General features: G+C 40.5%; 1 protein-coding gene across 13 annotated transcripts in view; it reads left to right on the forward strand.

Annotated features, from left to right (window-relative positions):
• The window catches only part of NFIB (nuclear factor I B), a 435,226-nt gene that overhangs the window by 324,550 nt on the left and 89,393 nt on the right, over positions 1-21,283 (forward strand). For 10 of the 13 annotated variants that reach the window (XM_056847865.1, XM_056847871.1, XM_056847866.1 and 7 more), the window contains exon 6: positions 2,482-2,600. In XM_056847865.1, the coding sequence (XP_056703843.1) occupies positions 2,482-2,600 (119 nt within the window). Of the gene's footprint in view, positions 1-2,481; positions 2,601-10,157; positions 10,612-21,283 lie in introns of those variants that run through there. The other 3 variants (XM_056847874.1, XM_056847875.1, XM_056847877.1) reach the window with 2 other exon arrangements.

The raw sequence follows: 21,283 nt of genomic DNA on the forward strand, positions 1-21,283 counted from the left end.
TCCTTACAGCAATCACTTCCGCTAGAAGGGTATCTGAGCTCAGAGCTCTGTCCATTAGAAAAGGTCTATGTGTCTTTCACAAAGACAAAGTAGTGCTGACACCCGACCCTACCTTCCAGCCTAAAGTTAACTCACGCTTCCATAGAGCCGAGGAGATCAACTTACCATCATTCTGTCCCAAACCCTCAGGGCCAAGGGAAACCTCATGGCACACACTAGACTTAAGAAGGGCTACCCGTATTTTCATTGACCGGACAGCAGACATTAGGAACTCTGACTTCATGTTCATCGGGATCTCCAACCCCAGTAAGGGACAAAGAATGTCAGCAGCCTCCATTAGCTACACAATAAAAGCATGCATAGCAGAGGCATACAGGATAACTGGTAAGCCCGTCCCAGAGGGCATCACCGCTCACTCCCTTAGAAGCAACGCCACCACTGCTGCCTTTGATAAACAGGCCCTGCTGGAGGAGATATGCATGGCCGCCACCTGGTCCTCGGTCTCAGCATTTGTCAGACATTATAAGATTCATACCTGGTCATCAGCACAGGCGGCCTTTGGTCGCAGGGTCCTGCAAAATGTAGTAGAGTAATCCTTTCCCGCCCTATTGGGAGCTCTTATAAGTCCCACAGCTCAGGATGCCCTTGCCTCAGTGGAGAATATAGCCTTGGATAGTTACCGTGAGGGCTTATTCTCCTCTGAGGCGAAGGGCATCCTGCCCCAGCCTTCTCTAAAAGGTTTGAATCGCATAACTCTAGCTGTCTTTTCTTAACTGAACAAGCGAGGAAACTCATTCTAAGTACACATAGATATCAGCTTCTTGTTCTTTCCTGTTGAATCGTGTTGAGTTTGAGTTATAATCAAGTTCTACTGCAAGTTTGTTTCATCGCTGTCTACATAGCTAGTATAGACGGTAACTGGCTTCCTCAGGCTGTTTTCCCGCCAATGGGATACAGGAAGTCAGAACAATTTTAGTCCTGCCTACCTGGATGGAGAGGAAAACAACCCACAGCTCAGGATGCCCTTCGCCTCAGAGGAGAATAAGCCCTCACAGTAAGTATCCAAGGCTATATTTGCACTGGTATAACATAGAAAAATTTCAGATACACAATATTCCATTTACAGTGCAATCCCGAGCAGAGTTACACCCTTCTAATTTCATTGACTTCAGTGGACTCAGAAGTGAGTAACTCTTTTTAGGACAGCACTGATAGGTAATTATCTCTTTCATTTTTAGCCACCTTGCTTAGTAAATACAGTGGCAGTCCCTTTATGCTCAGAACATTCAAAAAGTGATGCAAAGCTTGGTTCTGATTCAACTTTACATTTTTATCCTTGAAAATGCTTACTTGATTACTTAACCACGCATTCCTGAGGGGGGGCGAGTCCTCTTAGGAGGCGGAGTGACCTTGCCGCCAGCGTAAGTGCATCTAATCACGCAACAAGATGCACTTACACTGGCGGCGAGGGCAGTTCCGCCGGTGCCCAAGCACCGTGGAGCTGCGCCTCACCCCTCCGCTGGTGCAATCTCTCTGTGGTGCAGGCCACAGCGGAGAATTGCCGCAACAGCGTGGGGGGGGGGGCGTTCCTGGTCGATGGCTTTCTGTTCCTGTTCGGCCCATTACGCCGGCGCCAGGAACAGCGTTGCTGTGCCTGCTTTTTAGCAGGAGCAGCCTCGCTGTTTTCAATGGGGTGAAAGGCCCCATTAAACAAAAAAAGCCATGAAACTGCTTTTTTTTGTTTATCGGCGTTAGGAGACAGCTCACCTGCGCCTTCTCCCCGCCACTCTCGTACACCAATTCTCGGGAATGCGCGGTAAGAGACCAAACAGACCTAGACAGTTTTGCTACAATTTGACTTCCTTTCCTATTCTATATTGAGGAAAACTCTTATCTCATTTGGGGGGATTTTTTGGGGGAGCGGGGATGTTTTGTCTTCTTTTGAAAGGGGCTTCTTTTTGTATTGATATTTCCTTTCTATAGTTGTTTGAAAATGTTTCCTGGTCTATTATTTATGTTTAAGGTGTCCCAGTCCTTTGAAAAAAATTATAAATTAAGAGTAATAAAAATTTATTGCAAATATTCAAAGAAAATGTTGTTGAGAATGAGCAGTATAGAAAGATATGTTACCTGTTATGACATTATCCTAAGTCACTTAGACAGAATGACAGCTTTTAAATGTCAAGTTCTGTAATTAAATGATCAGTACTGTTAAGGTATTTTTCAATAAGCAGTAATGCTAGAAAGAATACTTCTGGAATTTAGTGAAATCTATGCTCATAGTAGAAATATGCATAACCAAAGTTTACCATGGAAACCATACAGTTTGGGACTGGAAGACGAGCAAATTCAGATTCTAGTTTATCCATAGGTAGCCTTGGACATGGCATGTAATTGTGAGTTGTCTGTACTGGGCTTGTTTTAAATACTACACAAAAAGATTATTAAAATAACTTCATAATAAGTCTTGTTCATTTACAGTAAGAGACCCAAAACAATATCCATAGATGAGAATATGGAACCAAGCCCGACAGGGGACTTTTATCCTTCCCCAAATTCACCAGCTGCTGGAAGTAGGACATGGCATGAAAGAGATCAAGGTGAGTAAATCTATCTTATATAAAAGTGTTCCATATTTTTGTTCTATTATTTTTTTAAAAAAAAACAACACCTGGCTACATCAATGCTTTATACCTTGAAAATCAGCAGTAAAATTGTTTTTAGGTTAGGTTAAATTTTTGTTTAACCTATTGTGACGTTTAAATTTTTTGGAGTTTTCCAACTGGAATAATTAAGTTCAATAGTAGAAATTAATCTAATCACCATTATCACGGTCTTTTGCAGCGATTCAGATGTTGCATTTATACATACCTATCCTTTTAATGAAAGTTTCATTGGAATGTAATCTCATCAAGTTAGAGAGCTATAAGAGTTATTAATCATCTGGCTCCCTGGATAGTCGAATATAAATTCCAGTAAATAACTGAATAAATTACCGTATTTTTCGCTCCATAAGACGCACTTTTTTCCTCCTCAAAAGTGAGGGGAAATGTCTGTGCGTCTTATGGAGTGAATGCCGGCTGGGCGCGTGCGCATCGGGACGGCGTGAGCCGGCGTTCCCCGCCCTGACGGCCAGCTGGGAGGCGGGCGGAGCAAAACAGAGCCGCGCGTGCACATTGGGACGGCGCGAGCCGGCGTTCCCCGCCCCGACGGCCAGCTGGGAGGCGGGCGGGGCGCATAGAGCTGGCTCGCGCTGTCCGGACGTGCACAGGCCCAGCCGGCTCTGTGCGGCCCGCCTCCCAGCTGGCCGTCGGGGCGGGGAACGGCGGCTCGCGCCGTCCCGACGCGCACGCACGGCTCTGTGGGGCCCCGCCCGCCTCCCAGCTGGTTGTCGGGGTGGGGAACGCCGGCTCGTGCCGTCCCGACGCGCACGCACCCAGCCGGCATTCACTCCATAAGACAAGTTTTTAGAGGAGGAAAACAAGATTTTTTCTCGTTTTCCTCCTCTAAAAACTAGGTGCGTCTTATGGTCAGGTGCGTCCTATGGAGCGAAAAATACGGTATTGAAATTAAACTTTTGCAAGTATTTCATAGCTAGGGGGCTAATTTCACAATCCTATGCACACCCACCTGGGAGTAAGTCCTACTGAACTCAGTGGGATTTACTTCTGATTAGATGTGTTTAGGATTGCATTGTAACAGTTCAGTCCTAAGAGGAGTTACACCCTTCTAAATCCATGTAAATCAGTGAGTTTAAAAGGGTGTAAGGTAGCCATCTTTTCTGGCATTGCTTCTGCAGTACTGTGGTATTTAATAGCAGCTTTAGGACCAAAGAAGATGTAGCAGAGGCGATGCATTTCTGTTCATCTTTGAAAGGTGATTTCTAGGAATGCAATCAGAATTGAGGCCAAACATGACAGGAAAAGGAGGTTTAATCCTTTTGTTCCCACATAGATTTACTAATGGACAATTACTCATTGCTGTGAGCACACAGACTATTATTAACACTTTAAAGTTAAAAACACAGGTTTTACTGAGGGCCTGTTATTTTCCTGTGAGGTGCTAATAGTATTGGGGATGGCAAGTAATTTCAGTTAACAAAATCATGGTGGGGAGTGTCGAAGGGGTCAGTGCTGGTTGCCATCTCCATATGTTGCTTCAACCTGAAATGCACCTGTCATTTACCATTTAATCACCCAGATTTAGGATGTTCATTGGACTTCATTTTGTCCAATGAACATCCTTAATCTGGGTGACACTGTTCTGCCTTCTACCTCAAATCTCTGTAATTTGCTGTTCTCAAATTAAGAATATTTATTAGCTTAGATACGAACCAAGATACAAACCAATCAACATGGCCATTTGCTCCCTGAAAGCTCCAGGCCCTTGGAAATGATCTTACTCATTGTTATTACATTACAAATATAATTTAAGCGCACCTTCCTAGGTTGTATAAAGGTTTTGTTTTCTGTAAATCAACATGTCTTATTGGTTTGATTAATTAGTTATTATACAGTTAGTTTTAAGAACTATTTAAATAGAAACTTGATTTCAACCAGCTTTTTAAATGGAATAAATTTACACTGGAGATCTGTAGTCAGATTTAATTGGGACTATGGCACTGGGCAAACGAGTATTAATTATCTCAATCTTTGATGTTTTTCCCAATTTAAACCACCCACCCCAGAAGGGGGAATTAGCCCCAGTAAAGAATGGAAATGACAAGCAAAGACAAGTTCCTGTTTCCTTATCTACCAGGAGAGCTGGTTTCAATTAGGAAAACAGCATGGGGGAGCAGAGGGTTTTTTTTTAAGACAAAAAAAATAAAACTTCACCCTAGTACTGTGATCTAAATTACACTGCCCCTTCTTGTTCCTACTTTTTTTGGACCAACTGCCCTATCAAGATATCTGATAACAGACCAACATAACATACTGTTGGCCCTGAACAGGTTTTTCTATTAGTGATTTACGGTAAATCAGTTCCCTCTGTTTTGTAAAGTTAGGTAATGTTCATGCAAAGTCTGTGAGTGATATACCCTTACCTAAATAGCTAGTAAACTGGTGGTGGCATAAAATATCATTATAAAGTTGCATTTCTTTAGGCTCAGTTTAGAGTTTTTAAAATAACATTAGTTTCAAAGGAAGCTTAAGCATGTGCTTAACTCCTTCCAATGGCAACAAAAGTGTTAAAACGTGTTAAACTTTCATGGGATTGTGCCTGCTTTTTATTTCTAGTTTAAATTCATCTTGTTTTGGGTTATGTCCATTGAATTTTATGTTAATGCTTGCTATTGTGAAGATCTTTTGTGCATCACAGAAAAGTATGTAAACTGTTGGAGTATGTTTTCATCGATAGAAGGATCTCATCTTTTTCTTTTGACCTAGAGACAGTTACCCATTCCCAGAATGAACAAATGTCTGACTTGTCCCTCTTTTCTCATCTCACAGTTTTATCATACTATCAAAGCTACTCAGTCATCTATTTCAAATAGTAAGCAAATGCATTCAGAATATATAATCTGTATTATGCAGGAGTGTTCGTTTCTGAATTATATTAGTTATAAATTCCTGTTTAATTTTCTCCTAATGTAACATTCAGAATATAATTTTCATGGTTTGTAAGCCTTGTGCATTTTTTTTCTAGTGAGAACATTATACTATATAGAGCAGCTGTGGTGCCAACCATAAAAGTTCTTGTTTAGCCTTCCTCTGTTACCTGTTCATCTCATTCAGTACTTTGTACCATAGCCAGTGGTCCCTTCCTTTCTTCAAATGTTCTTTTTACAGCGTATTTAAGCAAAATTTTAATGGGTTCATTTCCCATTCTTTTTGCTTTTCATGAACTATCAATTTAGAATGGTTTACTTATTTACTGTGCTTTGTGTTGGATTTTCTGTGAACATTTATTTAGCAGCAGTTATTGCATATATTTTTTCAAGAACAGGAGCACCTGACACTGTAAGATCAGGAGTGGTCCTTTGAACATCTGAATACTTTATTATTTTGTCAGAGTCTTTTTGTGATCAATTTAATGAAAGTCACCCAATTCTTAAAACTGAATGTTTGTATAGAGAAGGAAGATTTTTAAGTTCTTTCTCAAGGTGGTCTCTGCATAGTTCTAGTTGTGGAGTGCAGAGTGTGGTGCTTAAAGCTTTGGTGACCTTCAGTTAAGAAAAAATGTGTCTAAATGTATTAATGAACTTAGCTGAACAGGTCGTTTAAGAGGTTGGGAGTGTGCAGGGACATAGTACTTCTTGTTTTTCCTCCGTTTATTGGGCAGTTTCAGGTGTAGAATCATGTTCTTTGTTCTGGATCTTTCATTTTGCTTTTTTACAGAGCCGTTCTGCTTGATAATCAACTAGTTTACAGTAATGTTTATGTGGTTATATAGATTATTTTGGGTGGTAATTGGTTGCTAGTTTTTGCATTGCTATGCATTACATAGTTACTGGATTCTTTGTCTAGTCCAAATGATGTTTCTCATGCCACTTTGCTTTTCTAGACCTAACTGTGTTTATCTTCTGTTAATGTGCTTTGCTTATGAGCACTCCCATCAATGTTAATTAGACTGCCAGGCTGATTTTGAGTGTGCATCTAGAATGCACAAATACACGTAAATCCAACTTTTTTTAATAGAAAAAAAAGGTCTTTGGTACTAGACAGCATGCTTTGTCTTTGAGACAAAAACTTGATCCACTTTACTATCAGAATAGGGTTTTCTGGTTTTACAGAAATTCAGAGGCAAATGTGTTTGTTGCCATTATCAGACACATTTGAGTTCTGATTTTGTGGCAACCTCAGCACCAAGGATTGTGGCTTTGATGCTCTGTGTTGGTAAGTACCAAAGGACCTGATGTTGTTTGTTCCCAGGGATCATCACGGCTCCAAGGGATTTTCTTACTAGTTACGCATCTTTCAGTTTCAAGCTCTTCTCAGATTCAATTACTGGAATTTGTGGAGGCTTTGGTCCTGCTTTCCTCTAACCTCAGACATAAGGGTAGAAAGAAGCTACACTTGCGAAGGGTCTCCATGCGAGAGGACTTGGTACCATCACAAAGGAGAAAGAAGAAACTCTATTGACCAAATTGCTGCTTTCATAAGATTCTGGGGCTAGTGGCAGAAGATGAGGTCATTTGTAACCTCAGTTTCCAACATCCAGTGCCATGAGGCACTGTGCCATGTGGCAGGCACAGCTTTTCTAGAAGGTTCCTGAAGCTCAGCAGCACCTGTGATCTTTGCTCCACAAGTATGAATATGCAGAACCACAATGATTGGTAAGTAATACTTTTAAAAAATTGATGACAATTTTATGGCCATTTGAGAAAAGAGGATATTTTATGGATATTTTTTAAAAGTATATTGATGAAGTTTAACTTTCACCTTTTTAAAGAAGAAAGTTATTAACTTATTAATTCCAACGATGGACGTATCAGTAGATGTTTCAAGTCATGACATTCTTCTTTTAGGCCCACCTGCGTAAAATAACGTGATATCAGTGAGCCTGTTAATTGCTTTAGCATACATATTCATATCCTAAAAGAACTTTATTAACAAATTTAACTATTTTGCAAACTAATTTGTTGTAGTTCAAGCAGATCTGTGTCAGGGGCATAATAACCAGTTGTCATGTTGTGGGAAAAATTCAGGGAGTTAAAATACATGAGACTCACCAAAATTAGTGGAGCAGGAAGTGACCGAGCAAATGCATAAAAATAAAACAGGCAAATAAAACTCAAAAGTTCAAGCATTTTTCAATTACAGAGATCCCATGAAAGTAGTGCTATTTTTGCACATAAAATTCCTTTGACTGATTTGTGCCAGTTGTGTATTAGAAGGGAAAGTGTAGTTTATTATCTGTCCAAGTATGATACACATTCAACCAGGATCATATAAACTACTGAAATCTCACTTTGGGATGCCAGAAATGACATGGACTTACTGTCTACTGTACTTAGGCATCATTTGTGCAGTTTTTGTTGAATGTTAGCAGATAGCTGGCAGGATTTTACCTGGCCCTATCAGTCTGAGCAAATTGTCAATGGTGTGAAGACAGTCCACACCTGTCATTCTTTGACTGCTAAGTGCTACTTTTCCTCTGGATCACCAGCTGTGACTCACTCTCTCTTCCAGTTGCAGATGGCTACCATCAGAAAACAAAAGGATGAGGTTCCAATACATGCACCAAAGTGCTTGCTTATGTTTTAAGGGAGCTGTTTGGATCCTGATCTATGGTGAAAATAACACTTGAAGCTCTGAAGTGTTGATGAAAAGAAATGATGGGGAAATATTATATTGGATATGCTATATTGTAAATAGCGCAATCCTCAATAAAGCCTTGCCTTTCCCTCTTTATCCAACATCATATAATAATAATATGGTAATGATGGTGTTTCAGTAGCTGTAAGGATTGTGTGTAGGGATGGTGTAGGGATTGTGCGATGGGCGCCAGCATGGTGTAGTCGTTAAGAGCGGTGGATAGGAGCGGTGGACTCTAATCTGGTGAACTAGGTTGGTTTACCCACTCCTACACATGAAGCCAGCTGGGTGACCTTGGGCTAGTCACAGTTCTCTTAGAGCTCTCTCTCAGCCCCACCTACCACACAGGGTGTCTGTTGTGGGGAGGGGAAGGGTGGTTTGATTCTTCCTTAAGTGGTACAGAAAGTCTTAAGTGGTAGAGAAAGTCGGCATTTAAAAACCAACTCTTCTTCTTCTAACTGCATTTAAAAGAATGGAAGAAGGCCTCACTTGGAACAGGAAATTATGTAAAACAAGTGGAGAACCTGCAAGGACTTGACTTGCAGGGGTCACTTCATTTCCCCTGTATCCTTTTCCTCTTTCCTTTCTCCTCAGCCCTAATGTTTCCAACCTCCAGGCCTGGAGTTCTCCTAGAATTACATCTGATCTCCAGACAGCAGAAATCAGTTCCACTGGAGGAAATGGCTTCAGAGGGCAGACTCTATGGAATTACCCCAGCTGAGCTCCCTCTTTCCCCCAACTCTGTCTTCTCTAGGCACCACTCCCAAATCTTCAGGAATTTTCCAAGCCAGAGTTGGCAAGTCTAGGCAGTTGCCATATCCTCTCATTTTCCCCTTTTTCATTCTCTTTTTCCTACTCAGCAACCAACTTTTCCTTTACCTGCCCCCTCTGTCTTCAGCTTTATTTATTATTTATTTCCTTCATTTATACCCCACATTCCCCCACGCTGGGGATTGAAAGCATTGCATGATTCTTCTCTCCATTTTATCCTCACAAAATCCCTGTGATTAGGTTGAGAGCGAGTGACTTGAAGTCTCTCCTTGACAAAAGCCAAGCCAAGTTGCAAAAGTTGTGCGGTAGCAAGTTGCTCAGGTGAGATGTGTGGTGACCACCACTGGGCCCAGCAAAGGCACACATGTTGTGAGGAGGCGGCCGCTGGGCCCAGGCAAGTTGTTCGGCATCAAGTTGTAGCCACTGTTGCGCCAATGTGAGTTGCACAAGTAGCATGGTAGCAAACTGTCCAGTGGTTGCTGCTTAGCCTGGCACTAATAAGTCCTAATGAGTCCTCCCTCCAGGGCAAGAGTGAGGGGAGCAGGTATAGACTGGAAGGCCAAAGTAGCCCTTTGTGGGACTCTCCCCTGATTTTACTGACAGTAACTAAGGTTTGAAGGCTGGTAATAGTGCTGTTGTTGCTTGGCAACTCCCACAATGACCACCGAGATCTCCTTTCTTAAAAGTACAGACACTGTGCTTTTAAATCCCTTTTAGATGTCAGATTTTTCTGCAAATTTGGGGCTTTTCTCCTGTTTATAGAACCATCTGTCTTGTCTGTTCATGACTTCAATCTTTGTATTTAAGTATCCACAGATGGGACCATGTTGAGAATTAGACGTAACAGGCTTCACTTACTGCTACGCAGGGGACCTATAAAAAGAGCTGGCATGGTTTAAAGAAAACCCCTGTACCTATTTTTTATTACTTTCTTGTGAATGGCACACATTGCTCTCATACAGTTTGTCAAAAGGTAAATGGGTTACTAAAATAGTAGAACAATATATCTGCTGAAGAATAGAAAAGAATAGTATGTGCTTTTACTTTCAAGTATTCTTTGTAACATATGTTCTAGAACATTTAATATAACTAGAGATGTGTACAAATAAATGAATTTTCATTTTACAGTTACCTCATCGTATTCATTTTCCTACGGTTCTCCTGCATTCATCACCAACCAACAGTTAGAACCACAGTTTATCATTAAAACTGAAGCACTTGGATCCCCTTCACCTGTTCTTCCTCTACCACCTGCTCCACCTTGTGATGAGGAACGAGTATCTTCTGCTGGATTTCCCTCATCTGGACCTTTGCCATCTTTTGCTATCTCCCCAACTTCTGGACTTGCTTTTCCTGGAATTCCTTTAATTACAGGTCCGTCTCCAGATGGATCTTTCCTTATTAGGCCTTCTTCTCATGGTTTTTCTAAAATGGATATCTTAATTTCTGAGCTAAGAGAATTAAAAGAGGAGGTTGGTAGTGCTGTACAGGAGCTGAGAACCATAACTGGCCAGCTAGGCCACTTGCTTGCTTACACAGGACAAAGCTCAAAGAGTCCTAAGGTACCTACTGAAGGATAAGCAATATCACTGTCTCCATCTGACAAATACATTTATTCTGTAAGAAGGATCTTATTTAATATGCATTGTGTTACTATATGTTCAGTTCTTTCAAAAGCATGAAGAAGAGCTTATTTATATACACAGTTCCAGCTAGCAAATTGTTGTACTCTTGTAAATATTTAATATTTCACAACATATATATATATATATACACAAAATATAAATAAATGTATACATTCCTATACCTCAGTCTTTATTGTGTTTTTTAAATTACATTTAAAAAGTAACACCCTCCAAAAACACCTTTATTTCTGCTTTTCCCATCTTAAGATACTGTTTGTAGATATAGAAATAAATTTCAAAGCAAAACTTCTTTGTCTAATGCTCTTTGTAGTGTTCTTTCTCAGAGGCTGATATAGCACCAGTGTCAATTTCAGTGGTAATCGTCTACAAAAGTTGGATAGATGTAGTGTTTTTTTTCCTATTGTAATTACTAGCACAGCTCTCAGTTATTTCAGAATATTAAGATGCCTTCCTCAGGCAATGTATTCCTTTAAGAATCACAAGCTAGGAATGCTAACTAACACTGCATTCCTGTGCACCTTTATTCCAGTCTAAACCCGCTGATTTCAATGGGATTAGAATTTAGTTACTCTGCATAGTATTGCACTGTAGATAACTCTGTTTGGCCTGAACAGTATTAAGGTTATTAGATCTGGGTGCAGGAATACTCAAGTAGGAGGATTTTTAGAAAAATATTTTACTAACCAGTCTAATTGGCATGTGCTGTGTTTCTAAAATCTACAACATTAAGGCCTAGTTTTGTCAACAGATAATCAGTTAACTTAGTTTCTTTGAAAACAAACAAACCCAAACTAGGAAAAAGGTTTTAAAAGGAAACAGAAGTTCTTTTAAAAGGAGTAAATATATGCTCAAGATCACATCTTTAGTACAAAATATCCTGTAATAACTAGCACTGCCTTATTTCATTTTTTTTCCAAGTAATAATTAGTATACATTTAAAAAATGGAGACAATCCATCATGTCTTACTTTACAAGCATGTTCAGAGTAGATCCATGCATTTCCTGAAAGCAGGTGAGTAGGAAACAAAAGTGACTAGCAACACTTTCTGAGGTAACATGCCAAATGTTCTTTGTATATTACACATACAGTGAGATGACTGATCTAGTTGTTGATTTACACAATAAAGCATCATTGGGGGACAAGTGTAAATCTTGGGCATGTAGTTCCCCCTTGCTTTTTGTTAACATAGAATGGGATTTTGTTATGAATGCAACAGATGGATTCACGGCAATGGCACCAAAATTCAGAAGGGGTGGAGAAGTTAGAAATTAGCTTCCCTCACTTTATAAAACAAGCCAAAATTCAGACCAGCTTGTAAAGCCAGGCAGCCATTCTCCATCACTATGACCAACCCTGACTTCTTTGGAGGAATGGCATAAAGATCTACTAAATGATTAATAAAATGTCTTTTCTTTTGAATGAAAAAACCCTTCCAGCCACCAGTGTTTCCTTTTTCACCAAAACTTACCTTGCAGGTCAAGCAGTGGCCGGGAGAGCTGCCATCGGTATAGGCATCATTCAAGCCAGAATATTTGTTGCTGCTCAATTTAGTTGCTCATATATCTTAGAAAGTTAATCACCTGGTTTTTAATCTGTTCTGGTTTTTTGACACTTGCTTCTTAACAAACATGGAAGAGCCGTAGATGGCTGCTCGTGAAAAGGCATGTATGTATTTAACTTTGATTTGGAGACTTGATGGTCTATGACTGCGAATAAAGTCGTCTACTACTACTACTACTACTACAAGAAAAAAAAAAGGGCAGGGGTCGCTCAGGGCAATCAAGTAATTACCTATTGTTTATTCCCCAAGGGACAAGCGTTATTGTGCTTAAAAAATAATTGACATAATCTGACTTAACTATCAATGATAGTGTCTGGATATATGAAACGTATTTTGGATCCCAGTTGTAGAAACATGCTTACATCAAACTCTAGCCAATTCTTTCATTGCCTCTGTTATTTGTCTGCCACAGTAATAATCTAGTTGTTTTAAACAACAAGAGGTAACCTGATTTCCTTTCTCTGTATAATAAATTCTTATTACCGTATTTTCTCTAAATCTACAAATAGAAGGCTTTTTCTTCAGTGTAGCTGATTTCATTGAGCTTAAGTGTGCATGTGTTGCGTTTTGATCTATGTCTAAATGTGGTACTTAAAGTCTTTAAAGTGATTTCTTAAGTCTGTGTCCATTTTAAGAAAGAAATAATTTTGGCAGTCTTTCTAACTTATATCTCCAAGGTTAAAATATTGACATTGTCTTATTGATTTTATGTAGAGGACAAAATTTCTTAGAGATTCTTATTACTAATAAATAAAATGCTGCACTCAGCAGTTTTCATCCATAGAGGCATTATGCATCTTAGTGATTCACTAGTTTGTAATGGATGAGCAACATATTATCCAATATCATGTGCAATGTGTTTGGCTTTTAAAATTAAATTCCCTTATGTCTGCCACAGTTTTTTCCCCTTAAGTTTTATCTCTCTGTTATGAAATCAGGAGAAGAAATGACTAGATGATGTAATCAGTAACATCTTTGCAAATCTAATATTTCAATGTTCTTATTAAGTAGGATTTTGTAATCAGATGTTATGAGAGTACATATGTTGCTTGTGCAGTGGTAAGGCAGAATTAAAAGCTGAGGCAACATATACATATTTGTCTCCGTGGGCATTGTGCAGCATTGTGAGAAAACATTTATAAAGTGTACTTACCCTTCACATGCTGTTCTTTCAATTAACACAACATTGTGGGAAACTCATAATTGTGAAGTGTAAGAGAGAAAGGGGGGTCACATATTGCATGGAATCCTTGGAACTGCAACTCACCTCTGTGTAACTGGGGACACAGATTCATTGTATCTTCTCAGTGGAGAACCTTCCTTCCTAGCGTTTGGGGGGGGGGCATGTTTAGCTTTGTTTCCCCAATGATGGCACCCCTGAATGCAGCACTTTAGGCTTTTATTTTTTAATAGGAAAGACTTTCACAAAAGAAATTTAAGGTATGTGTAAAGGCACACTATCATTCATTTATGTATTTAAATATCTTTACCATGGTTTTCCCATAGTAATGTGCTTGGTCCATTCTAAGGCAGAGGCTGAAAACCACAGGCTAGAATGTTCTTCAGCTTGCACCAAAGGCTCATGCCTCTGGCCATAGCTAAGCTTTATACCTGCAACAGAAAGGGGAAAGCAAATGCTCAGCAAAAATGTTTCTCTTAACCTTTCTTTTCCTGCATCTTATTTTGGATGAAGTATGACATCTTACTTCACATTCCATAAATCAGCTCCAGAGTCATAAGAGATGTGTTTTATTGCTGCTCCACAAATTTGGAGATAATTTTCATCTTTAGCTTTGAAGGAAGCCAGTATGAGGTAGTTTTTAATTAATGCATTTGTATTTTAATTAAGATTTTATTGTGATTATTGAAAACACCTAGTTATGTGTATTAAAAATAGTTCTCTTCCTGAGTCTTTGGGACAGGGCAGACATAAAAGGAGTTAACATTTCAGCCAGGCTGGTATTTCCTGAAACAATTTGGATTGAATCCAGAAGTGCTGTGCTGCACAAGGATATCTTCTGTTCCCTGAAGGGCTGTTTTTCACTTTGTGCCAGAGTATCACACAGGAAAATGAAACTGAATTCAAAGATATTTTTGCACTTACTCAAAAGTTCATGCAGCCTTTCACAGAAGATGAGGCATAAAGATTGCAGTGGAACGTATCTGTTAAAGCCCTCTTTGAGTGAGCAACAAAGTGGCAAATGACTTTCAATGTAATTAAATATGGAGTGGTGTATGTCAGGGGGTGGGTGAAATCCTAATTGAACATATACAGTAGTAGACTATGAACTGAGATCTTGGAGTAGTGGTGGATACCACAGGGAAAATGTCGGCTCGGTGTTTTGGATCCAGAGACTTGCAAGGAGACTCATGGACTTAACACAGGTCAACTTGTGCAAGATCTTGAGCAAACACTTAGAACTTTCCTGTCTATAGCGGCCAGAAATTGGTTGCACAAGCTCTTGCACAAGCAGAAATGCAACTGGATGCAATAGGTTTGACATAGTGAAAGTGGCTATCTCAGTCTTTTCCCTTGAATTTTGACTTGTGCAAGAGCGGTAGTGCATACAGAAAATATGCTCTGGATCCAACTCAATATGTGGAAGCAGTGAAAAAAAGACAAATTCTGTGTTAGAGATTGTTAGGAAACAGGTCGAAAAGAAAAAATAGCCAGTATCCTAATGCCCCTGAACATATGTCGTTTCCGCATGCTGAATATTTTATGCAGTTCTGTATCTCTCTCCGACGGTACGTTGTAGAGCTAGAAAAGGTGCAGAAAACATAACTGAAATGGTGAAGGGACTAGAGTACTTTCTCTGTGAGGAAACCTTAAAGAATTGTTTTAAAAAAAACAATGGCTTAGATGAACAGAACATTCATAGAATCATAGAGTTGGAAGGGACCACAAGGGTCATCTAGTCCAACCCCCTGCACAATGCAGGAAATTAACAACTACCTCCCCCCACATCCCCAGTGACCCAAACCCTCCCCCCACCATGCAGGATCCCACAATCAAAGCACTCCTGACAGATGGCCATCCAGCCTCTGCTTAAAGACCTCCAAAGACAGGGACTCCACCACCCTCCGAAGCAGTGCATTCCACCATCGAACAGCCCTCATCGTCAGGAAGTTCTTCCTAATGTTTAGGTGGAATCGCTTTTCTCTTAGTTTAAATCCATTACTCCGTGTCCTAGTCTCTGGAGCAACAGAGAACAAGTTAGTTCCTTCATCAACATGACATCCCTTCAAATATTTAAACATGGCTATCATGTCTCCCCTCAACCTTCTCTTCTCCAAACTAAACAAATCCAGCTCCTTAAGTCTCTCCTCATAGGGCATAGATTCCAGACCTTTGACCATTCTAGTCGCCCTCCTCTGGACACGCTCCAACTTGTCAACATCCTTCTTAAATTGTGGAGCCCAAAACTGGACACAGTATTCCAAGGGAGGTCTGACCAATGCAGAATACAGTGGTAGTATTACTTCCTTTGACCTAGACACAATACTCCTATTGATGCAGCCCAGAATTGTATTGGCCTTCTTAGCCGCCAAATCACACTGTTGACTCATGTTCAGTTTGTGGTCAACTAAGACTCCCAGATCTCTTTCACATGTACTGTTGTCAAGTCAACTCTCTCCCATCCTGTACCCGTGCCTTATGTTGTTTCTGCCTAGGTGAAGTACCTTACCCTATTGAAATCCATTTTATTACTTATGGCCCAGCTCTCTAGTCTATCAAGGTCATTCTGAACTCTGACCCCATCCCCTGGGATTTTAACTACCCCTCCTAACTTGGTGTCATCTGCAAATTTGATTAGCATGCTCTCTATCCCATCATCCAAGTCATTTATAAAAATATTAAAAAATATTAAAAATATTAAATAATACCAGAGGTTTTTAACAAAATACCCTGAGTGGAGAAAGTGTATAGAAAAATTTCTCTTGCCATCATACTTGAGGGCACCCAATGAATGAGCAAAATTACTGATGAGCAGTATGTTAAAAACGAAGGAAACCATTCATGTGACAATTACTTTATGGAATTCACTGCCTTACAATGTAGTGATGGATACTAGTATAGAATAGAATAGAATAGAATAGAATAGAATAGAATAGAACCATAGCGTTGGAAGGGACCACCAGGGCCATCTAGTCCAACCCCCTGCACAATGCAGGCAATTCCAAACGACCTACCCCCACACCCCCAGTGACCCATACTTCATGCCCAGAAGATGGCCAAGGTGCCCCTCCCTCTCATGATCTGCTTAAGGTCATAGAATCAGCATTGCTGACAGATGGCCATCTAGCCTCTTCTTTAAAACCTCCAGGGTAGGAGAGCTTACCACCTCCCGAGGAAGCCTGTTCCACTGAGGAACTGCTTTAACTGTTAGAAAATTCTTCCTAATATCTAGATGGAAACTCTTTTGATTTAATTTCAACCCGCTGGTTCTGGTCCAACCTTCTGGAGCAACAGAAAACAACTCAGCACCATCCTCTATATGACAGCCCTTCAAGTACTTGAAGATGGTTATCATATCCCCTCTCAGTCTTCTCCTCTTCAGGCGAAACATACCCAGCTCCTTCAACCTTTGCTCATAGGACTTGGTCTCCAGACACCTCACCATCTTTGTTGCCCTCCTCTGGACACGTCCCAGCTTTACATCTTTCTTAAACTGCGGTGCCCAAAACTCAACACAGTACTGTAGGTGAGGTCTAACCAGAGCAGAGTAAAGCGATACCATCTCTTTGCGTGATCTGGACACTATACTTCTGTTGATACAGCCCAAGATCGCATTTGCCTTTTTAGCTACCGCATCACACTGCTGACACAGGTTCAGTGTTTGGTCTATTAAGACTCCAAGATCCTTTTCCCACACACAACTGCTGAGACAAATCTCCCCCATTCTATAATTATGCATTTTATTTTTCCTACCTAAATGCAGAAATTTACATTTATCTTTGTTGAAGTGCATTTTATTGGTTTTAGCCCAATTGTCCAACCTCTCAAGATCAGCCTGCATCTTGGCTCTGTCTTCTACCGTATTTGCTACCCCTCCCAATTTAGTATTATCTGCAAATTTAATAAGCATCCCCTCTATTCCTTAATCCAAATTATTGAACAATAAAGATATGGAATGACACAGGGCCCAGGACTGATCCCTGAGGCCCTCCACTAGTCACATTTCTCCAATTGGATGAGGAACCATTAACAAGTACTCTTTGGGTGTGATCTGTCAACCAGTTACAGAGCCACCTAACAGTAACAGGATCTAAACCACATTTTCCCAATTTGTCAATGAGAATACTATGTGGAACCTTATCAAAAGCCTTAATGAAATCAAGATAAACTATATCTACAGCATTCCCCTGATCCAGCAAGGTAATAACTTTCTGAAAAAAGGGGATAAGATTAGTCTGACTTGTTCTTGAGAAACCTGTGCTGGCTCTTAGTAATCATAGAATCATAGAATTGGAAGGGACCACCAGGGTCATCTAGTCCAACCCCCTGCCCAATGCAGGAAATTAACAGCTACCTCCCCACCACATCCCCAGTGACCCCAACCCTCCCCCCACCATGCAGGATCCCACAATCAAAGCACTCCTGACAGATGGCCACCCAGCCTTTGCTTAAAGACCTCCAAAGACGGGGACTCCACCATCCTCCAAGGAAGTGCATTCCACCATCAAATCCATCCTTTTTAAATGCTCAAGGACTGACTGTTTGATGATTTGTTCAAAAACATTTCCCGTTATAGAAGTCAAGCTGATGAGTCAGTAGTTCCCTGGATCCTCCTTTTTCCCTTTCTTGAAGATGAGGACAACATTTGCCCGCCTCCAATCTTCTGGCACCTTACCTGTTTGCCAAGACTTTTCAAAAATAATGGACAGAGGCTCAGAAATTACATCTGCAAGTTGTACCCTTGGATGCAATTCATCTGGCCCTGAGGACTTCATTTTGTGTAAAGAAACTCTGTTTGTTCACTACCCCAATGCCAATCCTCGGCTGCAAATCCCTTCCCTCATCATGTGTTCTGTTCATGCCATGTTGAGCAATGCTTCCCTCATGAGAAAAGACTGAGGAAATGTAGGAATTGAGGAGTTCTGCCCTCTCTTCATCTCCTGTTACAATTTAACTTTCCGGTCCACTCAATGGGCTTATCTTATCCTTGTTCTTATTCTTACTCTGTACATAGGAAAACAACCCTTTTTTGTTGAATAGATAGCTTTAAAAATAAACTAGACAAATTTATAGAAGATCTATCAATGGCAATTAGCCATATGGCGAAATGGAACCTCCATATTCAGAAGCAGTGGAAAACAACAACTGGGGGAAGCTTTGGCCTCTGTGCTCTGCTTGCAGGCTTTCCATCTTGTTGGCCACTGGAAAGAAGGGTGCTGGACTAGATGAACAGTGGGGCTCTTCTTCCATTCTTCTGTATGACTCTTGAGCAAGAATGTTTGGATCAGTGCCAGCAGTTGTTTTTCTCTTGGTCATGGTTCTTTGCATCCAGCCCAGTGTTCACTTCAAAGAAAGAATGTATTATAAGAAGTGTGAATATGCAACTAAATAGGGACAGGGTTGGAATTGAAGCTAAGGTGGAATTGCTGCAGAGCTATTTATTCTACATCTGTGCTCCTGTTCCTTTGCGACTCTTCTCCTGTAGCATCGTAGAAAATTGAACATGTTGCACTGCTGTCTGGGAAAGCTGAGCAGGTGTCCAGCATAGGCAGGTGGTTGCTTGAACTCTGCCTGGCTCACAAGTTGACTCCAGTAAAGTTCTATTAGCAGGTGGCTTACTGATTGGTGTGCCATGTGACTTTTATCGAGGGAGCTACTTGGATGGCAGGCTGCTTCATACAGAGGCGGAGGGTCTTTGCTTTTGATGAGAAAATTGCAGAAACTCATGTCTCATTAGTGTTTCCTAAGGTTCTTTGGAAGCAAACAACAGTTTAATTACAGTCTGACGTAAACACATTTCTGCACACTTTCCCTGCAGCATTTTATCATATTAGAATTGATCAAAATAGTTGCCTTGGGCTGACTCGAACAGATAGACACCTGGAGCACCATTTGGGCAAGCTGCCGTTGAGCAGGTTACATACGCTATGCTTCACGGCAACTCTTTTTTCCCCTTTCTTTGTGGATGGAATTACCTTGTTGGGAGATGAGTTGATCTAACTTGTTTTACAGCTTTTATATCATTGATGTGCTACTCCTTTAAAATGTATAACATGATGCAGTCCAGACATGCATATTCTTTACTGGTGTCACGTTATGGAAGCTTTTAATCTAGCCATGCTGCTCTCAGAAAATAGAATCATAGCATCACAGAGTTGGAACGGACCACCAGGGTCATCTAGTCCAACCCCCTGCCCAATGCAGGAAATTAACAACTACCTCCCCCCCCCACATCCCCAGTGATCCCAACCCTCCCCCCACCATGCAGGATCCCAAAATCAAAGCACTCCCAACAGATGGCCATCCAGCCTCTGCTTAAAGACCTCCAAAGATGGGGACTCCACCACCCTCCGAGGCAGTGCATTCTGAAATGTTTCAGTTCTTTTAAGAAACATGTCTAGATATTACCAGTTCTTAACTGCTATATTTACTTCTAATAGTTTTGGAGTCAGCCAGGTATTTGAACAATTACATTCTTTAGACTAGGCTTCATAAACTTTTTCCACTCGCAACCCCTTTTTTGCCCGAGAAATGTTTACATGACCCCAGGTATATAGGTATATAAAATAGGTATACAAATCAAACATTTACTGATAATAAATCATAAAAAAATTATTTTAAAATTTAAAAAAATTGCGACCCACACATTCAGTTACGCGACCCACTGTTTAAGACATTTTGCTTTAGACAAGGATAAATGTTTATTTTAAAAAATACAGTTAGGCCTCACTCATAAACAGAACCCAAGCTTACTTTCTCTGGTCCCTGTGCAAATTTATAATTTGTAATCTCAGAATCTCGTCAGATACATACAGTCTCATGCCTCACTGTATTGAAATTCTATATTATTTCTGAATATACTTAAAATTTCTGCTGACAGGAAGATTTCCATCCTTGGAAGTGACACTTTCCCACCTTCTGCTGCAGACCAAAATGCCCTCAGTGCTGTTTTTGGAGGACAAATGACCCCCAGGAATATTGCAAGTCTGTTGCAGAAACGGCAAGTCTGTTGCAGTAACTGGGGCTGTAGGTATTGCCCCAGTGGGAGATGAGAGGGATACAAGATATTTGGTGCCATGCCAACTCACAACATCACTTCTTGTGCAGTACCAGAAATTATGTTATTGCAATGCTCTAAGATTCACTTGAGACAATGACATAACTTCCGTTTTCACTCTGGAAGTGATGTTGCATGTTAGTGTGATACTGCAGGGCCCCCCTTTCCCCTGCCAGCCGGTTGAGTGGCAGCAGAGAATAGGGGGCTCAAGGCAGGAGGGGGGGATTGATGAAAATCACACATACACCCATACACATTCAGAATTTTTAGACAAGATCCAGTGCGTAGACTCCATCATGGAAATAGTTTTGTAGGCAGAGATGGGCCTCTGGACGCCTGTAAAGTGTATCCTCCCCCCACCCCGGTCCCTGCAGTGCTGTTTTCTGAAATTTTAATATGCATACCTGTCAACATTTGGAACACTTCTTTCATTATTTAATTAATAAAATTGATTCAACGTTGGAAATATACCTTAGCCATTTTTAAAGTGTTAGAAGAAATGAAAAATACTTTGGTAGTGCAATAACATTGGTTTCTGCAGGAGATTAGCAAATGTTTTTATATATGAGAGAACACAGAGTCCTTAGGGTCACACCCAAGTTATTCTTAATAAAATCAGATAACTCATTATAGTTAGTGCCACACCCTAATACATGTTACTGCAATAAACTCATAGTCAAGGAGAGACCTCGAGTATCCTCTCTGTTTCCTTTACAAACAGTTTTTGTTTTGCTTCAGTTGTACACTGCCTCTATTATTACACTGAGAACAGAACATAAGCACTCCACTATGATGTCAGTGCATATTAG

The sequence above is a fragment of the Euleptes europaea genome, chromosome 4, assembly GCF_029931775.1.
Source record: "Euleptes europaea isolate rEulEur1 chromosome 4, rEulEur1.hap1, whole genome shotgun sequence".
NCBI lineage: Eukaryota > Metazoa > Chordata > Lepidosauria > Squamata > Sphaerodactylidae > Euleptes > Euleptes europaea.